General features: G+C 42.7%; 2 protein-coding genes across 3 annotated transcripts in view; one reads left to right on the forward strand and one right to left on the reverse strand.

The window, feature by feature from the left end:
• The window catches only part of LOC126557360 (protein fem-1 homolog CG6966), a 182552-nt gene that overhangs the window by 159585 nt on the left and 1560 nt on the right, over positions 1-21407 (forward strand). Inside the window, exons 1-4 of one of the 2 annotated variants that reach the window (XM_050213102.1) lie at positions 18958-19291; positions 20391-20751; positions 20847-21065; positions 21154-21340. In XM_050213102.1, the coding sequence (XP_050069059.1) occupies positions 18965-19291; positions 20391-20751; positions 20847-21065; positions 21154-21340 (1094 nt within the window). In that variant the 5' untranslated portion in view covers positions 18958-18964. Of the gene's footprint in view, positions 1-18957; positions 19292-20390; positions 20752-20846; positions 21066-21153; positions 21341-21407 lie in introns of those variants that run through there. The other variant, XM_050213101.1, reaches the window with a different exon arrangement.
• LOC126559129 (uncharacterized) lies at positions 2980-3674 on the reverse strand. The gene is made up of 2 exons (XM_050215244.1): positions 3596-3674; positions 2980-3522 (listed from the first exon to the last, which is right to left on the reverse strand). The coding sequence occupies exons 1-2, from the start codon at positions 3644-3646 to the stop codon at positions 2980-2982; spliced, it is 594 nt and encodes a 197-aa protein (XP_050071201.1). The 5' UTR covers positions 3647-3674.

Genomic DNA, 21407 nt, shown 5'->3' on the forward strand with positions numbered 1-21407 from the left:
AAGATGCTCTGATTATGACTGGACACACCTTAAATTCGATGTACTATATTCGTTGTATTACACTGAATAGAACCATAGCTTATTGTATTGTTAACAACTAATAAAAATTAACACCATCAAATTAATCGGATATAATTTACTCTAATCCAAGCTTTATTATCACCTCTGTAGCTATGTTTGGCTAACGACGTTTTCTCTATGCTTTTATTTTCTTTCACAGGTAAGCCAAACGGGTTAAGTGACTTCATCCTCATCCTCGTATCGATGCGTACCAGATGGTTGGGTGTTTGCAGAAAGTGAAAGCACAAACACCGTGTCTTGTTGACTATACTGCAACTTTTTCCGTGACTACGAACGGGGGTTCGGTTTCCTGTGCAAGTGCAGTTTTGCATATTAACTTTGCTCGGAAGTGTTGTGTGTTCGTCTGGCTGCATGCGTACTTCAAAATGATAAATATTGACCACGTACTGATGAGTGGTAGTTGCATTTTATTTTTGAAAAATACCAAAGGAATTTTCGAAAACAGATACAGATAGAGAGTTCGGTATCATACTAATTTTAGCACATCGGGTCTTACATTTAGAAGCATACATTTCGAGTAAAAGATCTTCTCAAACATACGGTTCTCTTACTTTAATCTATACTTATTGTGAAACCTGATACAATCAGTCGTAATATACCCTCTTCCTTTCTTTCAATCTTCCTTTCTCCAGAGCGAAGGAACATTTATATTTTCCGCATCTAATTTTTGGGCCCATAACATAAACTATACCCCGCACGCGCTGAAAGTGTAACGTATGGCTAAATGGTACGAATACACGTGTTCGAAGTTAATTATAATTTAGTGCCACAAAACACACTGCCATGGCTAAGCAACTGCACCCCACGCTGAGCAGTATTCTGGGTGGTTCGTGTTGGTATTTTAATTATTTATGTTTTAAATTGACTACGTTCACATTATTTATGTATTGTGGCTAATGGAAGACTAAAATGTGTATCAGTACGGTTGTATTTTGGTGATTTTTAATACCATCATTAGGGAAGTATTGCCATTGAAGGTATTTTGTGTCTGCAATATTTGTCCCTCTTGAAGGCATCAAATGGATTTGGATTTTTTGAATGTTTAAATAAAACGAAGTCTGTTTGCTCAATAGCCTTTTTATAAGTACCTTTGCTAAAAGAACGGACGTTATTTTTACGGTTACCTGAGTTTACAGTAAGTGCCATCAATGCAATGTCCAATTTAGTAAACGCCGAGTCGTGAACGTGGCGTTCCCCAACAAACCATCCCAAAAATTTGACAGATATGGAATACACCAAGTGCTGCTTTGCCGTGTGCTCCAACCACGCACCCCTCTTGACGTGTGTGGGAAAATTATCAATTGAGTCAACAAGACCTCAAGTCAATAGCGGCAAGAGTATTGTCCGCATGATCTTGTCTACGTACAGTTTGAAGGTTATGGAGAACGTACCATAACCGTATCAGAGGATCAGTTCGACTGTTTATTTAAGTAATAGATTTGTAAAATACAATGTATCGAGCGATATCCTACAAATTATAGATTACTTAGCACATAATTTGTCTTCCAAAATACGTCTGTCTTTCAAAAGAAAACAATAGATTTGTATGCAAAAATGCGTTAAAACCACCAGCCACAAATGACATAATTTTAATTGATTTGTCGTCGAACTCGTATATCACGCTTGATACCAGTTTTTTCCGCCACTTGATGTGGTTTCCCTGTTGAGACTGTATCGCAATAAACCCGATGCTTCCGTGACTGCAAGCAGTTGAAGGCAAATTATCATCCCAAACCGCAGCCAATGTAAAGATACATGGTGTTCCACAGTATCTCTTCCAATGCGCCGTTTAAGCGGAGAGCACAATCCAGTACGGGTGTAGTGGATAAGTTCTGTGGCTAGTCGCAACTTTTAGCGCTAGTGTTCCGTGGAAACCGTCGTACCATCGTCGTCTAGTCTCGTCACGCAGGCAGCAGAACAGAACAGGGAATGAATTTAATTGGCATCACTTAACTCAAGTGTGTGGTTAACACTGGTCCTAGTGCCTGCCTGGAGTTGTGTTTTGTTCATTGATTTGGCTCAGGGGTCATCATCCGCGGGATGTATGCGAGTGATTGATGGTTGTCAGACAAGTTTCCGCTTGGATAGTTACGAGGGTCGCCACCGCTCCTCTTGAGGCTACCACCAAATAAGGAACGATCAGTCCCATCTGGATCGATGTTTCGATGTACCTTTTCCGTGTGCGTCTTGTTTTTTTTTAATTTAAGCGTTGTTATTTAGTTTAACAAAGTTAACTATTCAATGTCGATTTTCTGTTTATTATTATGCACTCGAAGCAACTCACCTTTCATCCACACTCACTTTCTGCAATGTTGGATCACTTAAGGGATCTTTAATACACTGTACGATCGCAGACATTCGCTTCCTTCTTTTCGAAAAGTAAAAAAAAAAGGCTAACATGTCACCTAAATATAGCAGCGCATCCGCGTGTAGCAGCAGTGCGGTCGTCTGCTAATGCTTTCTCTAACTCTGCAACGATGTGCGCTTGTACGTCAACGCGTATGTTATCCCTGGGTTAGTCGTCGATGTTTGTTTTGAACACACTGCTTCGTCACCTGCAACTTGTGCTTCTGGCGGTGACCGGCTTTGCAAATTCTTCTACTTTATTGTTGCTCTGTTTTTTTAAGTTTTCTTGTGATGCTAGCGTGCTGTACGATGGATGGCGATTGGAAATAGATCAGAACCAAAGTTGGACCACCGTTGTGTTGTGAGAGAAGTTTTTGCTGACGCATATTTCCGGGCTAGTTAAGATTAAAATGTATTCCTCTAATCGTTAGTATGAAAATGCAATTTGTATACGAAAATTGAAAAGAAGGATCTTTGGGACGGTTTTTGCATGGAGTCTGAAACAAATTCATGATCCTATAGCTAGGTCTCTTCGGTTTTCACTAGCACTCACTACCCTTGTGACGTTTGTTTCCCAAAGAAGGAGGATAAAAAATTCTTAAAAATACTATAAGCCGTAAGCAATGGAGTTGATGCTTCGTTAGTATTTATGACCATACTACCACTATCTGACCACTTCATAGTATCTTCAGTGATTCCATTTATCAGATAGGTATTGACGGTGAGATTGGATATGTTGGCCGGTAACCGAATCGTATGCTCACCAATCGAAATTATCGATTCACTCGCCGAACCATTAGTGCCGGTCTGACGGGTTAGTCTACGCCCAAGCCGGACCAAATCCTCATCGGTGACAGCACGCCGCATACGGTTGACGTTTATCTGTACGTTCGTTATGTTCGTACCGTAATCATCTAGGCCGGTCGAAGTATTGACGCGGTTTCCGATTGCCACCGACACGTTGGAAGAATTCGAAGCACCGTTCGATGAGGATGCGGACGACGTCCCGGTTGTTGAGGATGAGGTGGTGGTGGAAAGGGAAGGGAAGCTCCACGGAAGAAACCAGAATATAGGTGCCGCCAGCAATGGTTGGGTCTTGAGTTTGTGAAGGAAATAAGAGTAGAAATAGATTTTTTTTGCAACGACACACGTAGCAAGAACAACTCACCAGAACCGCTACTGCAAGCAGTTGAGCAATGATGATCCGCACCTGTGGCATGGCAATGGACGAGTGAATAAGAATGACGCTAAACTGTACTAGTTTTATAGTACACTTGAAACCGGATCGTTTGTATTATCGAACGTCACAGTAAAGTCATCTGCCTGGGATGAGAATTGAAATGAGGTATTTAAGTAAGCATATTGATGAATTTCAAATTAAGTTTACATTGTTTGTGTGATCAGTTTGGTTTCATGGTTGATGAAAAATGAAAATGTTTTTGCGAAGGACTTTGAGAATAAACAAAAAAAAATTGTTTCTTAAAGTTCCTGGGTTTACTGATGATGGATAACCCGTTACCAAGTAGATTAGTTGTGTGATACTATAGTTTTTCGGTAACTCTGTATTTTGTCTTCACCCGAAACGTTTACAATATGTAGTCATAAATGTATTAAAGAATCAATCATCAGTCGACAAAAAGTTGATTTTAGTCCATGGTTTGACATATTTTCTGATGTCAATTTTTTCAGGAAATTACTATAAACTTCTGACAATACGGCACTGGACCGTCATATTCAATTGTAAATAAAATACTATAAACTTCTTTTTAGTCATACAAACAAAAATAACTATAAAAATCACGTTTACATATTAGTAGTTTCTCCTTGAGACTTATGTTGCGATAATATCTGATATGGTATCCTATTAAGATGTATATAACCTGATTTTTCTGCTGGTAATATTTGATGATGTTGTAATATCGTCTGAAATCCCCTGTAAATTCATCTCGATAGTTAGGGAGCCTGCCATCGGTACTTTACTGTTATTGCTGCGCTTTTGAATGGCTATTATGCATTCACGTATTATTCCTGTTATAACTAATAGCATTCAAGCCATCGACAATGCACCTGTTCTACAAAATTAGCCATTCATTGCATTTTTGCATTGCAAACGTCATTCCAACTTAGTAAGCCTAGTGCGTCTCCCCGACTGATGACATAATACGATCGTGTGATCATATTCGCCAGCTAATGCTGCAACTTCAGCTTGGTGTGAACTGTGATGGTGAGTGGTTGTGTGTCTGTGTGTTGGCGATGGAGATGGAAACAACAAACCGCTATCCATCCCTCCGCAACATAAACCTCCCACGATGTCGACATTTACATCGAGCCACCCAGTATGCCATGGTTAACAGGGCACTGGAACGCCCCGCATGTAGAAGGGGAGCCATTTTCCTAATGTACGGCTTTTTTCAGCGCCTAAGAAGACTCCGATGTAGTTGACCGATTCACGTTACGTGGCCACTGTCTAACTGCCACAGTCAGGCTGGCCTCCTACCCTTGGATATGCAATTTGGAATCGGAGCAAACGCCCGTTTTGCAATTACACCCCTTCTTCGAGCACTACACCGGGTCCTTTCGGCGCTCTACCCTACGGATGGAATCGTGTTTTTTTTTTCGCAGTCACATTGCAGGGAGAAAGCGAACGACTGTTAGTTACGCGGCCGATTTTACGAGCGAGTGCGGTAATATCGAAAAGTGGCCGTTTCCCACTGCTGGCCGCACGGAGGTTGTGTTGATGACGGGAAACGACCGATGCAACCGATGCAACATTAAATCCGAGTGCTCTTGCTTTGCTCTCCGCCAGCAGAGCTTGCCTCTTACAGAGTCTGATTATGGAACCGTTCCACCACGATCGCGCTTGATCTTGAGTTGCGATGGTTTATACAAGTCGTCAGGATTGTCCATATATATTTTTTTCGTTCGTGCTACCGTTCCGGTCGAGGTGTGACATTACTTGGCCCTAATGGCACAAAGATTATTCAATAAATGTCATAATTTTGACATTTTTGTAGCTCTGTGAACTTGGAACACATTGGCGAAAGAAACGCTTCTACTATGAGACGCCGGAGCACGAATATTGGATCGAATTGAATTATGATCACTTAAGCTTTGAGCAGCCCGGCTAACAAATACTGATTTACGCAGTAGTTGTGTACAGAGGTGATCGCACTGGCGAATTCGTTCAAGACTTCACCTATCTGGGGTCAAAATCAGCCCCGATAACAGCATATGAGTTACGATCATGGGAGCTGACTGCTAATCTGTCATACAAAATCCTAGGGAAACTTTTCCACCCATTCCCCTTTTCGCTGTGGGCCCTTAATGTGGGCGCGGTATAGATCCTTTATAGATCTGATGCTCACATACGCCTCTAGGACATAGATTTTGTCCAAATTTTTAGCCTCCTGTGTGTGGAAGGAAACTAAACAAGTTACTACAATGTGGAGTTCTACGAGCTGTTCGGTGAGCTTACCATTTTGCAGCGAATAAGGCACGCTAGGCGCCAGTGAGCTGGTCACGTCATGGGAATGGCACCAGACAATCCAGTCCGTAAAGTTCTTTTAGGGCATCCACATGAACAGAGGAGGCATGGTACACCAAAATTTAGATGGAGATGGTGTGACATTGGTGCGTGCGTCAAAATGGCCCATATAATCGATTGGCAGACGATAGCTCTAAACTGTTCGTGGAGATTGCTGCAGCAGGTCAATACCACGAAACAGTTGTAGTAAATTTAGTTAGTAAGCTTTTAAGCTTAATTTCAGACGTGTTTAGGGTTGGTTAAAGTTAATAAAAATGCTGTCCAGTACATTTACACGTCTGTAAATCATCTACCGATTCCAAAAGATAGCTCACGTTGTATGCAGATCATTTCCGCAGCAAGCTCTCCATCACGCGATGACTTTTTGCTTTTGGTGCCTTGCATTTGCTTGCACTTTTGTCACAAAGAAAGCGTTGTCTTGCCATTGCCGATCTGTTTCGCTTGAATCATTACACGCAGGTACGAAGCTACCCTGGCGTCCGATGCACGATCGTTCGTGCATTACTTTATTGCAACCCCTAGAAACTTCCTCCCCAGAGAGCGGTCGGAGACCACCACGCGTTTATAATCTACCCGATTGTGTTTCCATATTGGGCACAAGCACGACTTCCCGGTTCCAGCTAGCTTGGTTGCCCATGCCTAGGTCGCGCAGTGGCAAATCGGATGATCTCGGTTGGTGCGCGTTGTTATTGTGCTTCGGGTGTCATTGGAGCGTATTTCCATAATGCTGCCCTCTCCGATCCATACCCCTCTGCTGTATCAAACAGATGACAGGAAGGGTGTACGGTGTGTCTTACTCGCATATCTATCACAGAGTTATGCCTAGACCGGCAGTAAATTTGCATTCCCTCGACGATACGCAAACTGTCCGTCTGTATGTGAGCGTGTGGATTGTTAATACGGCAATAAGCCACTACTATGACTTTGTCGATGGATCACGGATCGTGAGCAGCATGTTTTCAAAAGTTTTCGTTAAGTCGTGTGTAAGAAGGGTAAGAATTCAAAATTTTAAGTCGTTATCAATCAGAATTACGGATGGATCCGAGCACTTTTGAGTATGGGTTTCCAAAATTATAGACGAATCAAACAATAAAAATGGAACTTCTGACAAAGTATATGAAGTTGTCTGTCAAGTCAATGGATGATACTATTACTCCTAGTTTGAATCGTCAGATTGGCCTCTGTTTGTCTATAAGTACATTTTTTAAATATATTCGTTCCAGTTTATTGGATATCAGAATAATAAGTCGGAGAGAGCTACAAAAAAAATGCCATTCTTAGACTCGGCATAAATAGCCAAAGGAAACTATGTAACAAGTAGCGCCCATTTCATGTAAACCCTTTTCATCAACCCTTTTTTGTAGTGGTATGCTGTATATATGCACATTTTGAGCAGCACTTTAAATATAAGCTATAAGCACGGATCGAGAAATGTATGTTAATTCTTTCTATAGTAAAACAATCCTTGAGATTCTTTCTTTACATCGATCATGTCGCTAGTCAGGTATTCTGTGCTGCTCACTTTTTGCGCTTGGCTTGGTTTATGTGTGTAGTAATTTATTGGTAAGAAGCTCATTAAATAGAAAGGTCACATAATTTCTTTTGCTGGAAAGCTTAAGGCAAGACGCTAAGAGGTGCAGGAACTACGGTTTCCGGCGTTGACCTTGAATTGAACGTGTAGCTTAATGTGCTGTGTACAAAACCATTAACATCTGATTAACCTACAATTGATCCTTCTGGAGACTCTGAGTACGTTACGTCAAGCAAGAAATTCTGTCAATGAATGTTCAGTGGTAGATGTTAGAAAGTGGTAGAAAAATCGAGACCAAAGCATGCAAATGAGAACAGCACGTGCCTTTAAGTGTAGTCTGGCCGAAAGCTAAATTACAAACCTTTTGTAGCAAGAATTGTGGAGTCAGAACCCGTTTTTTGTCACGCTAGATTTGTTTAGCTGTTCCAGAAAAAACAAAAAACAAAAGAACCTATGCTGGCATGTGCCAAATTTGCATGCTCCACTGTATTATCGGCAACAAGAAAAGAAATAGAAAACGGATACGGTGCGAGAAAGTGAATAATCGGGGATTTGTGTGCTGATAACGCATACCTTGACCCACTTCTGAATAGCATTTTCCAGAACATATCCGTGTGCCCCGGTGGAAAGAGCAATTTTTCATTCGAAGGACATTATTACGCGTGCTACTAATTTCGAACATGAAAGCATAACCATTTCCCTCCCAAAAATACTTTCAGCCACCACTAAACCGCATGCTAAAACTGTGACCGGATGGATTGGGCAGGACCGTTCAAGGTTATCACGCAACGGAAAATGAAATGACCATTTTGTGTGGCTCTGTGTGTGACACCGTTTCCGCGAGGTGTTTTCATTAACGCCACGGATTCAAAACCTGACCAACGGCAAACATTGACCTAGTCCCGGAGAGTGGCAGAGAGTTTTGTTGTTTTGATTCGTGTCACGGCGTCCTACTTAAGTCACCGTGTCGGTGTGACGTTTGCGTTCTAGATCGTATGATGGCCATCGACAAGACGACAAAGACAATGTACGTTTCGAAATGGCGGGGCTAACTGCTACATGGCAATGCATCTTCTGCTTTTGGCTGCTGACGGGTATATCAGCTGATGTAACATTGCGCCGTTCCAGCATCATCCGGCATCGCTCAGTACCGTCGGGGGTTATGCTCCCTTTTGTTCGCATCAGTGTTGTCGTTGTAATCATTGCTGCTCTCGGTGGCTGCAGTACTGAAGTTTGTTGTGGATTATTTGTTGGCATTTGTCGGGGGGGGGGGGGGGGGGGGGGGGGGGTTCATCCATGGGACGACGAACTTTGCCGTTGCGTTGCTGTAGGAACCGATAGTCGAACGGTGGGTGATCCTCGCGTCACGGAATTCTAATCTACAAGAGTCTGCCGCTTAACGGTGGGGTACACTGATGTATGGTGATACTGCAATTGCAAACGTGGGGGTCGTATATGTTATGTGCCATCACACAGCACAGCAGCAATGTCAACAGCAGCAGAGGAAGAATGCTGCAGTCAGTCAAGGTCTTTCTGGAGCCCGCCTTGTGCAAACATTGGTGTTTTGGTTTACATACATGTGCTTTACGTATTGGCAAGCCGTAATGCGCTGTTTGTAGCTATTTTTTCTTTCTTCTATGATACTGATAGTGAGAAATCTTATCTATGTGCATGGCTCGAACAGATTACGCATTCGCTATGACTTTTATGAACTGGTATTGGAACTGCGGGACATTTTTCATCGAAGCTTTTAGACAAACGAACTCCTTTCGCTATCGAACAGCGATAATGGTGTATCTCGTATGATAACATATCTGTGAAAGCTTTAAAATCAGCGAAAAAGGAGCGGGTGTGGGATGCTTATTATCTGGTGGGATGACGACCGAGTTCTCGTACGATTATTGGGAAGTTTGCCAACAATGACGTGTTTCTGGATATGGTGCGAAATTAACAAAATAAAGGTTTGGTTGGTATTTTTGCACACAAATCGTTGTCTCAAATCGGTTTAATCCTGTTTTGTCGTATGTTGCTAGTTATTAATCTCAAATCATATCGAATTATAGTTTCTATACTTCATACTCTTCCTACAATTAATAGGACCCATAGAGCATGGCATAACCAAACCATATATCAATCATTATTAGGATAGTCAGTGTCCGCACTACGAGAAATCGGTTCACCATCGGGTCACTCTCTGATCTTTCTCACAGAAAAACAAACAGAACGGAAAAGACAGAGCTGTCTATCGATAACATTATTAGGTCTGTTTTAATTTTTATTAATCAATATAAAACTAAAAAGTGATAATCTTTTTAATTTTCTTGTCTTAATCGTCTTGATTTTTGAGCTGTGTCCTTGCCGTTTAAATTAATTCTTTAATACACAGCACTAGCCTTATTTCAATGTATCTCAAACCCAAACACTCGCACAGGGACCATTGCACAACCATTCCACCAGCTAAATAGATGGAACAGTAAGACGCAAATCAAATGACAATCTTCTGTTCCGCTTTCTTTGTTAATGGGCATTTGATCTGCACCAAGCACCCTTGTACCATTGCCACCCCCAAGCAAGCATATCTCCGTTGAAGAAAATCCCCGTGAGCGCGAATGGTCATCGCATTCTATTTTGAGCGTTGTAGTGGTTCGTGTTTGTTCTACATGTTAATTTAGAGTGACATTTAATTTATCTACCAGCACAATTACTATCTATCGTTGCTTGTCGCTGATATGTACTTTTTGTTAAGCATTTTTCAGTCGTATTAGAGCGTTCTCGTTCAAGATAAGTAAGTCAAGGGAGTGACGTATACTTTCCGTCTATTGAGGATTGAGGATAAGGATGTCATTCTAGATCCCAGATAAGAATTTCCACTGTATCCTACCCGTCTGTTTATCTAATTGTAACTCTTCGTGTCCTTGTATTGGCAGGATGGTTTCAAATGTTGTTTATCAACAAATTCATTTCCGACACTGCACCTTGGGACGCACCCCTTTTAACTCCTGCACGAGATGCACGCCATTGCCGCCAAGTACGGCAATACACGTGTTGTAGCACAAAAAACGTACCGTTTTTGGTAACCGGCAAAGAGGGGAACCCCCCCCCCCCCCCCCCAGCAAGTAACGGGTTTGCTGTTTTGGCCAAAACTGGCAAGCCACAACGGTTGGTGACATTGAAGCGTGCATGAGTTCTGTTTATATCGAACCGATCGGGCGTCCTTTGGCGCATAGCCTTTCGAGGTTTTGGCGAAGAGTAAACGGATACGTACGTAGTATTGCGCAGACTTGCGCTTCAAGTTCAAGGACAAAAATCAGGTTACCATTTGCAGAGAATGTGGACTCAGAGCTCAGCTGAGTATTTCCCAGTGCAGTTGGGGATAGGGGATTTCTGCCACCGCTGAGGTTATTGAACTTAAGCAAAGAAGAACAATTCTTTTTTCAAAAGCCATTTGTTCAAGAATTCGAGATATGGAGGTGTGTTATACATATCATATTACAAGAGCGCATCTCCTGTCCCTATATGTACGCTGGTCCTTACCAGTACAGAAGGAAACAGGTCTTGCTTAGTTCGCTTTTGCGATGCGAATGACATTTGCGTTTGTCCTTGAAAGGGCTACCCCACCATTCAACGTACGGGGAGTTCAATGCATTCTACGCGTCTCGAGCGCAACATAATAGCAACCCTCCATTGAAAGAGGCATTTTATTATGCCTGTCTTTGGGGATTTACTGAAACGTCACTGCACAGCACTGGAAGACGTAATACTTCTGAGATGAGTGACAAATTGTAAAATAATACGCAGTTTACACACGGACAAAAGAAATAGGAAATCTGGAAAATATTCTTGCTGCATCCTTTCAGTATTTAAGAAAAAACTACTGTTAAGATTTGTCATCGTCTCATCCCCAGTACATCCCCTTGTCCAAGTATTACACAAAGAAGCTTATTTCCTCCAGTATACTGCTAGTAGACGAATGTTTGTGTTGTTGATGCTTTCCATTCCTTCGGTCCGTGCACTTCTAGTTGGTGTTTGTGTGCTCCCGTGCGCATAAGTGCATGTGCAACCAGTTATGACAAGCGATAGCAAGCAAGCAAGCAAGCAATGCCTCGTTTCAACACGGTTAATTGCATTGACATCTTTCTACCAAGAGGAAGGAACAGTAGTGGTAGTAGTAGTAGCAGTATGCTGTGGACTTCACGGCTTTGTTTGTGCTGTTGCTGTGCCGATGGTTCATCTTTTAACCATTCCAAACCATCGCAAATTGCACCACTTGAACCTGTGAAGCCCTTCGCTATGGTGCTGCCAGCTGCTTGAAATACACCGACACACTCATCACTCACTGAAACAAGGTGCAGGGATTGCTGTTGCGAGGCAGAAAAAAAAACGAGTAGAACCTAAACAAGCATAACCAAACGGGCATGGTGACACGATGGAAATAAACAGAATATAGAGGACACAAAGAATATGCACATCTCCTCGTCAAATGATCTAACTCTTGTGATGCGAAAGCAGCGTACAGTGGTGACGGTGACAACCAATTATTGACACATGTCCATCGGTATTATTACGCCTAGGGTGTATTATGGTGTGACACAACGAAAAGGAACACTGGACGAGAATGTAAAAGATGAACTTAGATTTAAGTTCAATCACTACTTCGCCCCGAGTGCTGTAGTCCGAAGCATTAGTAATGTTTTGTGTAACACCTTTAGGAGAAAAGAGTAGAGATTAAGAGAGACCTTAGGAAGAGTAGAAATGGCAAGACTTATAGACATATTTTTGGGTGTTTTTATTTTGTAGATAGTGCTTGTTTAAAACGAGACATAATTAATGCTTGGGATTCGCGACAAATTGACGTAATTGACCTTTCCCATTTTTTTTTATTTTGCACGCTCCCTTGTTCGGATGCTTTGAAGTCTTATCAATTGTGTTTTGGAGATTCGTCGTAAAAGCTGAAACACAATTCATTTACTGATTTAACGTCCAATCTGGAACTGTTTATTTTTGCGTTTTGTTTTTGGCTTATTTATTTGTTCACGTTCACGACTGTTCTGCAAAGTATGTTCTATGAATACTCTAAACATATTGCACACACCTATCAATTAATGTTTTCTTTTGTATCTCCTAATTACTGAACAAATAGACAGTTTTGTAATCGTTTTGTCGTGGGTTGTCATGCTATTGGAACTGGATGTGTCGAACAAGACGCTAACTGTAATAGAGTAATTTCACGGCTGTTTAACATCAAATTTCCATTTGAAATCGTACGAGCGTGATCTAAAGCCGTTTGCTGTTGTCGTTTAGGATTTGGTAATAATTTTTGTTTTTATTATTCAGATTAGTCATATTTTTTCAGTATTTACTAAATTTCTCATGCTTAGTAGATACATATTCTTCCTTTTCTTCGGGTTTAACGAACTCTTAGGACATACCGGGTATACCGGGAATTTCTTCTTCTTCTTCTTCTTGGCTTAATGACCTTATAGGTCAAGCCGGCCATCGTTTCCCGGTCCTGCCATATGAGACCTTCGTTGCTACTGTATCTGCCAACGGACCATCGCACCGCCGTATTGTTCAAATAAATTTATATTACAATAGATATTTAAGTAACACCTAAAAGGTTTCTAACATCTGTTGTATTCTTCTCTTTCTTTGCAGGTAATAAAAATTGTACACTGTCAAAGTATAGGCAAGCTACTTGTGGTAAGACGAAACAATACTAAAGTAAGTAATTTACAGTTCGTAAAAGAATTCAACACGCTCTGGTTCATCATCAGTAATCCAATCAATGGTAAAACTTTTCTCCATACTGTATCAAACGGCGACACGTTGTTTAAAACCACACGAAACATTCATTAGCAAAAGCCGGACATTTGTACAGCCGGGCGTACAAGTGATGGAAAAGGTGTGGTTGGCGGTAGTTTTTTTTCTCTCCTTTTCTTTATCGTGGAATGTCGCCAGCTTGAAGATTTTCTCCGTCGCACGCTTGACGGGAAGTAAAAATTGCCACGGAATGTAACACGTGCCCGGAACGATCTAATCGACCGGTTGTTGCTGTCGATAGAAGCTAGTAGCCGTAGTAGTGGTAGTAGTAGCCAGCCCGCAGGTGTTTCTATTGCTTCATTCACCGTCGTCATCTGTAGCACCGTGCGTTGGCACGATAATGACAGCTTTGCTGTGGACACGGCTTTGCGAGGGTTAAAATTCCGGAAAGTTCGGGATGGGTAACTGCTACCGATGCGCTTAAGTCCTATCACCGTCACCGAAAATGTTGCTCCATCGCGGCATCTGACTGTTCACGCGACCTGCTCTACAGAGAGCACATGCTTTTTTGTGTGTTGAGAGGTTTCTGTTTTTTTGTTGTTGAATCGAGTCACCTCCTGGACAAAATGGATTAGTAAAGAAAGCGTGCAAAAAATCGCAACCCTCTCGGCACGTTTGTAATGCGAAATTGGCTACCACTACAGGTCTGGGAAGGGGGGGATTAGGTGCTACAAAATCACGTTCAGGAACGTGTTACTGGCAGGTGTTATACGGCGTTACAGGCCATCGGAGTTTACCTTGAGTTTCACCTGTACGTGTGTTATACGTTGTGTCTATATTTAGGCGTAGTGCTGATAGATTTCATAGCAGCGCTGTGTACGCTACGAAATGATGTTTAAAATTCCGCAGCGATTGTGATTGATTTTACATAGATTTATAATGATTGATTATTGATTGCAGTGTGGAGAAATTTAAAATAATATAAAAAACAAGAAAAAGGTCGAGAAAACTGTACTGCACTATACATTATCCGGAACTATTAGCGTCAAACGGTGGCGTTAATTAAGTATTCCTTCATGGGGAACAAACATTGCACCTCACAGAGAAACCACAAGGACAATGTAAACAGTCGATGTGCAAGCATGATTCCTCGCAATGCTCTTCTTGGGCTGATGCGAAGATGATGCACTTAAATCAACAATGTTCAGAGACACTCCGTGACCACAGTCACGTCGAAATGAATCTCTTATTGCATTCAGCGTGTTCGATTCAATTCGTGCTACTCCAAAGTTTTGAAACGATGCTTCCGACGTCGATGATTCGTTGTTTTAATCATAAAGTGCAGAGTAAGCGTGACGGTTTTCAATTAAGAAAATTGATCTTGTTTATTTTTTTTTAATAATCATCAACCCATCATTAAACATTTACTGATATTGCTAAGCTCCTCAATCAGTAAAATAGGTGTTTTCCATCAAAAAGTTAATCTTATCTTATCGTTGTCTCGTGCTATCGTGTTCTCTGCCAATGCGTCCTATCATCATGGTCTTATGTCATGGTAAATGGTCATTTTCACCATTCGATACGCTATGCAGTGAAAGTGTAAACTGAATTATTTTAAATGCTCTTGTTTTTTGTTTACATATAATTTCAAGGCAGACAGGGAATTGGATTGGCAATAATGGTTCCCCAAGTGGAGCTCATAACATAACGTGTCCGAATAAACATTTATGAGTTGAGTTCGAATTACAAAAAAGTTAATGATGAAACTAAATACATCTCTTCCATTTGGTCTAGCTGAACGGGGGTTTTCAAGGCTATGCTTACTTCACAGACTCCATCTTGTGTTACAATAGATTGCTCTAAAGTTATATAAAATAAAATAAAAATGGCTAACACCATGGCTGAGGGACGCTTTCGCCCACTAAACCTCCAAATAGGTGATCGACATTAGCCGTCGTGTGACATTCGTTGAGGGACATTTGGAAACGTTTGTGAAGTCAACGTACGAGGCAGCAGTAAAATGTGGACGATATGCTTTTGTTAGCCAGCTTGCTTCTCATATACCATGATCCACCGCAACAACCCGTAGCCTTTCTTTGGCTAAATTGAATAGATTGCCATAAGCAAGCAAGAAAGCAATTCAACAAACAAACCGCGCGTCATTGGCAAGTGCGTGGACAACACAAGTCACACAAGACAGCATGCAGTGCTGTCTAGGCACGTGCGCAATGCACTTTTGTTAATTACATTTTTGGCAATTGACCTTCCAACAACGTGCGGACCGTAATTGACCGTGTGCTATCATCAGGACGATAATAATTGAAATCGCTCTCTGGGACATGTACGGAAGCGTTGTAAAACTCTGTCACCTGATCTGGAAATTGGATTTGTGCAGGAGTTTGATGATGATGCACGCTCAAAGATACCGATGAAGCGTTTAGTCGTCGGTCGTGGTCGCCGTGGTGGAATATCGTTTCCTGTTTTTCGCTTTTACATACGACAGAGTGTTTTTTTGTTGTCTTCCAGCGTTTGCCCAAGGTCTTCACAGTTGGACGCTTGAACGCTCGGCTGACGGTGGGTGCTGATGCTCTCCTCCGCTGCATTAATGGATGAACGGCGGGCGGACGACCGAGTATGGAAATGTAAACCGGTCAATGGGCTTGACAAACAGTTCAGTCGAGCCGAACATTTCCGTCTTTTTCGTTTTCTTCTTGGGGCGCGAAATGATCATCGAAGAATGGCATTTCAGAACTCTCGCTCGCTTGGTGCTTGTGTGTGTGTGTGTGTTGTAAAGGATAGTGAAAAACAAAATTCCTGTGTTAAGTAAATTATCAAAATATTGCAAACATTTTAATGTCCTCCATTCTTTATGCTGGTTGAATGTTTCTTAGTTGAAAACAGCGAGAATTCTCGACGTTCACTGTATCAGCCCTGTTTCGGTTGCAGTGATCGGTTGTCATCATTATCAACAGCAGTGGTCGGAGCTTTATACCTTTCGATTTCGGTGAGTTCATCGAGTGAGCAGCAGCTGTGTGGATGATGTTTCCTCTCCATTAGTCACTGATTGGTTAATCCCACCGATTGCCTTCTGCCGGATGTAAATACGTGCACGGACTGACGAAGTTGGTTCACAGCGCCAGTTAAAAAAAAAGGGCACCACTAACTGTCACCTTCCAACGAACTGTGTGTGCATCGTTAGACTCGATTATACACTGTTACGGGTTGATCAAGTGGTGAATTTCCATTCCGTTACCGATCAGCGAATGCACGCAGCTTCTGAGAGACAGCAGCACATTAACAACCAGCAGCTCACACACGATCGCATCGACCATAGTAAACATGACCGATAACTCTAGTCTCCCCGGACCCCGGACCCGGACACCGTTGTACGAGTGACAGAGAGGGTGTCGAAGTCGCGATCAGTGTTGTTGAATTTTCCGGGCCCCGTACGCACCATTGGTCAGTGTTGGACGCGTCAGTCTTGCGCCAGCAGTCGTACGAGCGAGAACTCGCTTTTGCCGACATTACAACCGATCAACCTGACCTTCGGTTTCCGTTCACTTTAGATGTGCGGTTACGATACTCGTGGCGTGTGTTTCAGTAAAAGTTTGTGCATTGTAGTTTTATTTTCAATGTTGTAGCTTAGCTATTGATAACATCATCGTACGATATGTATTTACTGTTCGGTCGGTCTGGGAGAGTGATGAATGCGTCGTACCGGTCTTTTAGAACTTGAGACTGGACAAGTACCGTTGCGAACAACAAACAGTCAAATAAACATCAGTTTGAAGGAGTCAACACATATCGCTTGCACGACCGTAGTGTGTTCTACTAAGAGATGTTGTTGTGATTGAGTGAGAAAAAACAGAACATATAGTGAAGGAAGTGTACATTGGTAAACTCTTGTACGCGACGTTTCATTTGCATTCAAGTCCGTTTCAAGGTTTTCAACTCAGAATGTGACATTCTTTATCTGTCTAAGCATTCAGGGAAATTTACTAACGAATAATTAAATTAAAACGCACTCAACTGCAACGCACTATGGCTGATTGTGCGACCGTTGTCATTGCATAGACGAGTGAATATTCCAGTGAGCTGTTAAGGCCTAATAGAAGATGTGTTCGGATAGAGCCATTAAAGGCTAGTGGAAAATTATCCGCGTGTGTGCGTTGGAGGTGGGTTAGGGCTGCTGCTAATTAGCGCTATGACGTGTGGATTTTCGTTGACCATTAATCAGTGTGTGATCAATGCTATCCGGAACAATATCTTCACGTCATTGCGTTGAATGTTTGAGGATTTTAAAGTCCAACATTGTCCAAGGCAGCTAATGCTTATGTGGTGATAAAAGTAACAAAGCTTGAAAAAAAAAACACTTCACACATCGGATCGTACGATCGTTACGGTCCTCTGTCTGCACTCATGCAAATAAGGGAAGTGGCTAGTTTAACTTTGTCTCATTTATTCGGCCTAGATGTTGGAATCTTAGATCCCATGGAATCGTTTATTAGCGTTCAGTTTTACACATTTGAGGTTATATGTGAAACCACATCTGGACCAGCCTCTGTGCTATGTCGATCCTAAAGCTATGCCGTTTGAAGTTATTTAGTCTAGACATAAATGATTCCAGATACAATCAAATATCCAAATCATATCTCAGGTTCCACATCCTGTTCATGTCTTGGGATATAAAGATGTCCAATAAAACCGGTTCATCCCAAACGACTCGTCAGACGGGCCTTCTTTCCTGCAGGAAATAACGCTCCACGAGTTATGGTGATCCCATACACAAACTTCCTCTATTGACAGCGATCTTCATAATATGTAGCTGCAGGTTTTTAAAGAAGTTACTAATTTTTGAAGGCCACGGGCAACATTCGTTACCATGATATGGCATTGCACCTTTAGCGGCATTTGAAGACAACAAAAACCTGCTGCTGCTGCTGCTGCTGCTGTTCCACACATTAAATTGTGCGTTTGCTACGACAAGAGAATGGGTCGCCCTCCTCTGCACACTCTGTGGCTGTGGTCGGCGAAGATTAACCTTGCACCGCAACACCCCTCCACCGCCATTATCGGGCTCTTTTTGGAGGTGAACCCTGTTACAGAAGAAGTCCAGAAATGACCGTTTTAAATGGTTATGCAAGCTCTGTGTGTCTTGTGTTTGCGCACCGTCCAAACCGTGAGACGAACCTTCGATGGGTTGAAAGTTGCTCCATTTTAATAATCCACTCAACATCGTCAGTTAAGAGAAACTCAGCAAGGGAAGTACGTCAGCTACGCGCGGGTGAGATCAGTTTGAATGCGTCATTCGGTTTGTGAAGCACTTGCAGTGTGTGTGTGTGTGGTTTATCAGAAACGCTGTCACCGTGTGTACGGATAGTGAACGATTTCCCCAGATTCTAGTTGGCGGCGGATGACGTTCCCCAGATCAAGTTTTTTTTTTTGCTTGATAGCTTAACCTATTAACACCTAACCTTTTCGTAGGATCTCACAGAGCGAGAGTGGTGGTACGACGATGAGTTCTGTAGGATATGAAACATTATTGTACAATGAATACATCTCCAGTGTGTGCGTATAACTTGTGTACTGTGCTGTGTTGAAGACCGTAAGCTGAAACTGGAAGAACACGTGAAAAGTGAAACATATTCCCTTCGAACATCTGCGCTTGGTTGTATGTACCCGATCATAAAGCGAAGTACATTATGCTAATCAATGCAATACTGAGGGCATTTATCGTGCATACGTTAAAACGGCGCCGACGACGTTCCAAATGTACGCTGCTGCGTGCATTGCTTAGAATGGTGAACTTCCGCCGTTTCGGACATTACCAGCGCTATCTGGCGTATCCGGAGCGCGTGATCGATGGGCACCCGCCGGCAGTGGCAGTGGCAGTGCCGGCAATGCCACCGGAACCGGTGCCTGCAAATGTTCCATTGGAGCAGGGTGTCATCAGGCGTCGTCGACAGATGCAACACCGATTCCGAATCGTTGGTGAGGAGGAATTTCTACAGCAGGAAGAAGACATCATGGTAAGAAGGGACATTGGTGTACTAGTGAGGTTGAATGCTAACTCTTCGTTCTACGAACGATGGGAGCAACTTGTGTGGCCCTCCAGTCAAGATGTGAATAATGCGATTTGTGTTAGTTGATAATAGTGTGATGAGTCACAAAGAAAAGGGAGAAGTACTGGATGAATCTCATCATATACCCCGCTCAGAATGCGGCAGTAACACTGGCCCGCTATTAACTTACGATGCGGCAGTTTGCATTGGCTAAACAACTGTTTTTCAGCTTTCGCAGGCTTTTGTTGAGAGAAAAAACATTCGTCGACCACTTAATGTTTTTGTTACGGTGTGTTGTGCTGCTGCCGGTTTGCTGAGCGCTCCCCAAGCTCTGGGGTGAGTGATAGCGAGCAAGATTAAACTGTTTGCCCCCGTGGAATGCCGGTGAACTCCATGAGAAGAAGGCCCTTTTGTGCATACACCCTGTTGCTGTTGATAGAATAATGCACACTGCTGGCACGCAGGCTCTGTCGTGTTGCTGATAACTTTGCCCGCGAAGGGGATCACAATATTTACTCGAAAAGACTATTAACTAGGTGATCGATCGATCAATCGGTGTAATGTTGAACCTTTTAGTCGTAATCTATACGGTGAGGTGATCTGATCGGAGACATCTCTATTTACTCTTGTTGGTATACGAGGTGCGTACAGGTCGCTGGTACCTAAGTGGACGCGTTTGAAGGTTAATGGTGTTTACTATATGGGCCTGGAATCCTTTACGCTTGGGAATCATCTTAGCTTAACTGCCTTCAAGGTTACGTCGGCCATCTAATGGCTCACTAGACTTGCTAGTACGACGTAGTTGGATAGTATGTCCTCACTTCCGGGAAACGGTCCGGATGTGATTTGAAGCGCGGTCCTGCCGTGTGAAAGTAGGCTCCGTTTGAATACCGATCCTACCACCAAGGCCGCCCCAGTATCTTATTTTCTATAATCACTGAGATATAAATTTATCTTATTTTCATGAGAATTTTTAATATGTTTTACCTGCCGATGTTTAGGATGTATCCAAAAAGTTTAAAAAAGTAATAACTTTCTTCTTTTTTATTTGGTTTCTTCCTTCTAGAAATGGACCTCTAGACTGGTTCCAAACGACGTCACAACGCTAGTAACGATGAAAACAAATGGCGTCACACCACTGTTGATAGCGTGCCGCAACGGACACTTCGACGTGGTCCAGTACCTGATCAAACGTTGCCACGCCGACGTCGAGCAGGCTGGGTCCGTCATGTTCGATGGCGAAAAGATTGAGGGCGCACCGCCGCTGTGGTGTGCGTCCGCAGCCGGCCACACCAACATAGTTAAGCTGTTAGTCCAAAACGGTGCCAAAGTGAATAGTACGACCAAAACAAACAGTACACCTCTCCGGGCGGCCTGTTTCGATGGACACTACGAAATTGTGAAGTATCTCGTATCACAAGGTGCCGGTAGGTTATCGTACAATTTATAGCTGAATTATCCCCACACAGCATTGGTTCTTATGATTGTATTCTAATTTGGGGGGTTTTTTTTTTACCTACAGACATCGAGGTTGCAAACCGCCACGGACACACCTGCTTGATGATCGCTTGCTACAAAGGACACTACAAAATCGCACAATATTTGCTGTCGCTCAAAACGGACGTAAATCGGCGTAGCGTGAAAGGCAATACGGCCCTGCATGACTGTGCCGAGTCGGGATCGCTTGAAATATTGCAACTACTCCTGCAGCACGGTGCCACAATGGATGTCGATTCGTATGGTAAGCTTAAGCTCACCTTCTCAGGACCGCTCATATTATATACTAAATATCCAATAATGCTATACTTTTTTGTGTTGTTTAAAAATAGGAATGACGCCTCTGCTGGCCGCTAGTGTTACCGGTCATCTACCAATCGTGGAACATCTGATAAAGCTACCGTTTGTTTCGCGCGAGGATAGGATCGCTGCACTGGAGCTGCTCGGTGCTACCTATGTCGACAAGAAGCGCGATATGCTCGGTGCCCTCTCGTTCTGGAAGCGTGCCATGGAAGACAGGTACGATGTAGCGATGGGTATATCTTCGTTTTTTCCGGAGTCGGAATGCCGACTCCGAGGCATTCTG

Source organism: Anopheles maculipalpis, chromosome 2RL, assembly GCF_943734695.1.
Source record: "Anopheles maculipalpis chromosome 2RL, idAnoMacuDA_375_x, whole genome shotgun sequence".
In the NCBI taxonomy this organism is placed as follows: Eukaryota; Metazoa; Arthropoda; class Insecta; order Diptera; family Culicidae; genus Anopheles; species Anopheles maculipalpis.